General features: G+C 40.6%; 2 protein-coding genes across 2 annotated transcripts in view; both read left to right on the top strand.

Moving 5' to 3' along the window:
• Positions 1-3794, top strand: part of mcm6 (minichromosome maintenance complex component 6) — an 8488-nt gene extending 4694 nt beyond the window's left edge. The window contains exons 6-15 of the mRNA XM_025052431.1: positions 44-240; positions 335-476; positions 958-1065; positions 1273-1428; positions 1522-1650; positions 1749-1913; positions 2455-2578; positions 2681-2866; positions 2982-3121; positions 3219-3794. Coding sequence (XP_024908199.1) covers positions 44-240; positions 335-476; positions 958-1065; positions 1273-1428; positions 1522-1650; positions 1749-1913; positions 2455-2578; positions 2681-2866; positions 2982-3121; positions 3219-3329 — 1458 coding nt within the window. The 3' untranslated portion in view covers positions 3330-3794. The remainder of the gene's footprint in view (positions 1-43; positions 241-334; positions 477-957; positions 1066-1272; positions 1429-1521; positions 1651-1748; positions 1914-2454; positions 2579-2680; positions 2867-2981; positions 3122-3218) is intronic.
• A 433-nt stretch (positions 3795-4227) lies between these two features.
• Positions 4228-5196, top strand: part of si:ch73-71c20.5 (DUF4748 domain-containing protein) — a 3982-nt gene continuing 3013 nt past the window's right edge. The window contains exons 1-2 of the mRNA XM_008334246.2: positions 4228-4351; positions 4446-4665. Of these exons, the coding sequence (XP_008332468.2) occupies positions 4285-4351; positions 4446-4665 (287 nt within the window). The 5' untranslated portion in view covers positions 4228-4284. The remainder of the gene's footprint in view (positions 4352-4445; positions 4666-5196) is intronic.

Below are 5196 nucleotides of genomic sequence, written 5' to 3'. Positions count from 1 at the left end.
ATCCATGGTTGGTACATAACTCCGCGTTGGAAAATTCCTTCAGCGTCGTCACCTTTGTTTGTCAATCTCGTCAAAAACGGTTTTCAAATCTCTAACAGGGAACGACGAGGTGAAACGCGGAGTCCTGCTGATGCTGTTCGGAGGCGTCCCCAAGACGACCATGGAGAGAACCTCACTGAGAGGAGATATTAATGTCTGCATCGTAGGAGACCCAAGTACCGCCAAGAGCCAGTTCCTCAAGTGTGTCAAACTCGCCGTTGTTTGATCTCCATTGCCGCCCCCTTTTGGTTAGATGGAATATTTGCAGTATAAACACGGTGATTTGTCTTTTCAGGCACGTCGAGGAATTCAGTCCCAGAGCTGTGTACACCAGCGGCAAAGCCAGCAGTGCCGCGGGTCTGACAGCCGCCGTTGTCAGAGACGAGGAGTCCCATGAGTTTGTCATCGAGGCCGGAGCTCTGATGTTGGCCGACAATGTGAGTGATGGCACAGTTAGCCTTCGAGACTTTTTTTTGACACATGTACATATATAAATTTTAATATATTTAGAATATAAGAGAATTGAGATACACATGGACAATAGAAATTTATAAACACCCCTTTGGAAAAATGTGCATTAAAGCTATATGATATACCGTATTTTCTGGACAATAAGTAGCGTCGGAGTATAGGTCGCACCAGACAAAAAAAAAAAGTGTAATGCAGAAGAAAAAAAAAAACATCCCTCTAGCAGCTGGAAATAACGATCATGTCAGTTTTCAGTGGTACAGGAGTAGCAGCTACTGGAACACAAGCCTAGAGTGCCCTCTAGTGTCGGTGTGGAAAATGAAAAAAAACAGCTTGTAATAATGTATTGATATAGAATGAACCATTTTGATGTTGCATGTTAGTGATTTTCTGAGGAAAAAAAAAGTAAAGTATCAAAACCACATCTGTTGATGTTTTTTTCTTTTTCAGGGTGTGTGTTGCATTGATGAATTTGACAAGATGGATTTGAAGGATCAGGTGGCCATTCATGAGGCTATGGAGCAGCAGACCATCAGTATCACAAAGGCTGGAGTCAAGGTAATGGACCGGGTGTTTCTGAAATTGATTGTTGTTCAAATAAATTCCAAATATTATTCATTGCTGTGTAATGAAAATAAAAAAAATATATAGAATGACTTGGTGGGCCACATTTGTCCCCCCGGGTCAATATCTATAATCTGGGATCTGATGCCTTTTGACTGCAATGCAATACCGTAACACGAACACCGCCTTCGTCCGCCGTAGGCCACTCTGAACGCCCGCACGTCCATCCTGGCTGCTGCCAACCCAGTCGGTGGATGCTATGACCGGAGCAAAAGCCTGAAACAGAACGTGAACCTGAGCGCTCCGATCATGAGTCGTTTTGACCTCTTCTTCATTCTGGTGGACGACTGTAACGAGGTACCTGTAGTTTTTTTTTTTTTTTTTTTTGTCGATCACATTCTTTAAAGTGTTCCTTTTCTTAGTTTTGTGTTTTTGTGTCGTTTCTCAAAGGTGACGGACTACGCCATCGCCCGCCGCATTGTTGATCTGCACTCCCGGGTGCAGGAGTCGGTAGACAGACTCTACTCCCTGGACGAGATCCGCAGATATCTTCTCTTTGCCCGGCAGTTCAAACCCAAAGTAGTTGCCTTTCTCCCCGAACCCCCGTTTTATGTTTTTTGCGTGATTGCGTTTGGGTTTTAAATGGCGTTAACTAACGTCCTCTACCGTCTCCGTAGATCTCCCCTGAATCGGAAGAATTCATCGTGGAGCAGTATAAGCACCTGCGGCAGCGCGATGGCTCCGGAGGTGTGTCCAAGTCGGCGTGGAGGATAACTGTGCGGCAGCTCGAGAGCATGATCCGTCTCTCGGAGGCCATGGCTCGTATGCATTGCAGTGACGAGGTACCAATTGAACGCTTTCATTGGGTTCTGGAAAATGTTGTCGAATGATGTCAGTGTTGCGTTGTTTAAGGTTTAAAGATGGGTTTTTGAAATTTTGATACCATATTTTTTCGGACTATAAGTCGCACTTTTTTTTCCTTCTTTAGCTGATTTTGCAACATACATACATTTCATATATCTGGTATTTTCACACTGACAGCCACTAGAGGGCAATCTAGGCTCGTGTACCTAGTAGCTGCTACTTCGGTACCACTGAAAATGTACATGTTCGTTATTTTCATACTGACAGCCGCTAGAGGGCACTCTAGATGGTATGCATGTTGCCGGCCAATTGCAAAATGACTATCTTTGTTTACTTCTTAAACAAAATTGAGTAAAAGTTGCGTTTTGAGACATAAACGGTTAATGATTTATGAAAATGTAGAAAGAAGTTTGTAATGGGAATAAAAAAGCAACTTAAATTTAGCCTTAAATAGCTAACAGTCAGCTGTACGCAAGAAAGACAACGTTTACCAAAACGATTTCGCCTTAAATTCTTCAGGTGCGACCCAAACACGTGAAGGAAGCCTTCCGTCTCCTCAACAAGTCCATTATCAGAGTGGAGACGCCCGACATCAACCTGGAGCAGGACGAAGAGATGGAGGAAGAACAACAGAATGAAGAGGGTACTGCGACACAGCAAACGGCCTTCCACGCAATCTATCTCTTGTCTGCGATTAAAAACTGATCGTCACTTTTAAAACTTTTTTTTTTTTTTCCTCTTGCAGATAACATTCCTAACGGAGTAAATGGCCATGTTCCTGCTGTAAATGGGCACATAAATGGCAAGAACGGTGACGTCAACGCTCACGCTGAACCCGGCAGCCAGTCTAAACCATCGCTCCGCTTGTCTTTTAACGAGTACAAGCGCATCTCCAACTTGCTCGTGTTGCATCTGCGCCGAGTAGAGGAAGGCAAGTTGTTTGTTTTTTTTTGTTTGTTTTTTTTATTCAAAGTGACTTAAAAGGAGTATTATCTTCAGTGATTCATTTTTTTTTTTAATTTCATATATTTGCTCTTCACCTGCAGCTGAGGAAGAGGAAGAGCTAAAGAAGAGCGCAGTGGTGAACTGGTATCTCAAAGAGATCGAGTCGGAGATAGACTCCGAGGAGGAGCTGGTCAACAGGAAGGGCATGATCGAAAAGGTCATTCAAAGGCTGGTGGACTACGTGAGTGGGCTTTTATTACAATGCACAATTTTTTTTTTTTTTTTTTTAACTTTTGTTTTTGAAAAAAAAAAACGTTTTTTTGCTCGCTTTATTCCAGGATCACATCCTAATCGAGCTATCACAGGCTGGGCTTAAGGGCTCAGAATCAGAAAGCTCAGAAGGCGAAGGTGTACTGGTCGTCAATCCCAACTACGTTCTGGAAGACTGAAGATTTTCTTTTGCTTACAGTTTAAATTTTTTTTTTTTTTTTTTTTTTTTTTTACATGAAAATGAAAACTAAAGTCAGAGCTCTTATGTAACATGTACAGAATAGTATTTGGTGATGCTCCGAGACTTATCTCTCCTGGGTTAAAAAAAAAAAAATAGGTCCTTAAAAAAAATAAGGTTCTTTATAAAATAACAATTTGTAAATAGTCTGTTATTCCTTTTTTGGCAAGTAGTTTGCTTCCTTGTGCCTGGTTTTCTGTCCAGTCAACCACCATCTCTGGAGTCAGTGAAATTTACATGTTTGTTATTTTCACCATGACTGCCGCTAGAGGGCATTCTAGGCCTGTGTACCAGTTATCTTGCACTTCTAGGTAACAGAAGTACAATGTAACTGTTGTTCCGTATCTATTTTTGTAACTATAATATGTTGAATAAATAAAGTGTTGTGGAAACCTCTCAAACTCGAGTGCAATTGTTAGAATAGAATATTTGTGGTTGTGATTTTGATTTAATAAGACAATTTATTTTAAAAAAATGTATTCAAACCACTTTCGTTATAAATACGTATATAAAGTGTTGAAAATGTTAGACGTTAGCTCGGATGATATTTTTTTCATTGGTTGCCACAGCGAATCGAAGGATTAATAAAAATATAATGGGTAAAACCTGCCAAAATAGTGGTAATGGTAACAGACGTCACCCGAAGTTAGCCAGGAAGCCAAAACAACTTTGCAAAACATTGAAATATCCCACAAACAAAATGTTATTTCTTAAAAGTGCTTAGTTAGCCAAAGATAGGGCATAAAAAAACAACTGCAATTTTATTTTTTAGTTTAGGAAACAGTTTAGTTTTACGGTGTTACTGGCAATCTGTTTTATGCACTGTAATGGCCAACCATGGTCGCTAGATGGCAGTGAGAAGTATTGTAATTGCGGGTTGGGGGTTGTAATTGCGCATGTCCGGAAATCACCAAACAAACATGGCAGCGCGCTACATAGGAGTGACGAGGACAGCGTTAAAAGGTGAAAAACTTTTTAAAACCCCATTTTTTCTCGCTTTGAAGTGCAACGTTTAAATTTGTATGACTGTTGTTAATGAAGCGATGTTTTTATCCAGGTGTAGAGCCTGACGTTACACGCCGTTCGTTTATCGGTCATTTCCCGACGTCGTGTAACAGTGCCCGGTTGCTGCATGTTTGCCCCGCGGTCTTCCAGGTGAGCTCCGAAACGGGAAGTCAGAGCAGCCAGAGAACAGTCGGGAAGGAGGATCCTGAAGAGCCGCAGTATTACTCCAAGAAGAAGGCCATGAATCCTATGGTCAAGGTCGGCTATGCCTGGTGAGTGAACCGCAGACTGTTTAGTGACGTCAACGAGACGCTTCAGTTTTCTCTGTTTGAACCAAAAGGTTGCTAGAGCTTAGGTTAGAAAACACATAGAAATTCCAACATATTGTAACATTTTTATTGATAAATTAACACATCTTTTCACATCCAACAAAAAACACTACAATGCAGAACAAGATTAACACAACTTTTCCACATTCAACAACAACAAAAAACACTACAATGCAGAACAAAATATTACCTAAAATAAATTAGACAATTTAAATGTGACATATGTCTCTGCAAAACCAACGCCTCTCGTGTGTATATATATATATACAGTGGGTACGGAAAGTATTCAGACCCCTTTAAATTTGTCACTCTTTGTTTCATTGCAACCATTTGCTAAAATCAAAAAAAGTTCATTTTATTTCTCATTAATGTACACTCAGCACCCAGTCTTGACAGAAAAAGATAGAAATGTAGACATTTATTAAAAAAGAAAAACTGAAATATCACATGGTCATAAGTATTCAGACCCTTTGC

Source organism: Cynoglossus semilaevis, chromosome 20 (assembly GCF_000523025.1).
Source record: "Cynoglossus semilaevis isolate Cse_v1.0 chromosome 20, Cse_v1.0, whole genome shotgun sequence".
NCBI lineage: Eukaryota > Metazoa > Chordata > Actinopteri > Pleuronectiformes > Cynoglossidae > Cynoglossus > Cynoglossus semilaevis.
Note: the sequence above shows the minus strand (reverse complement) of the source record. Positions and strands in the feature narration are given on the sequence as shown.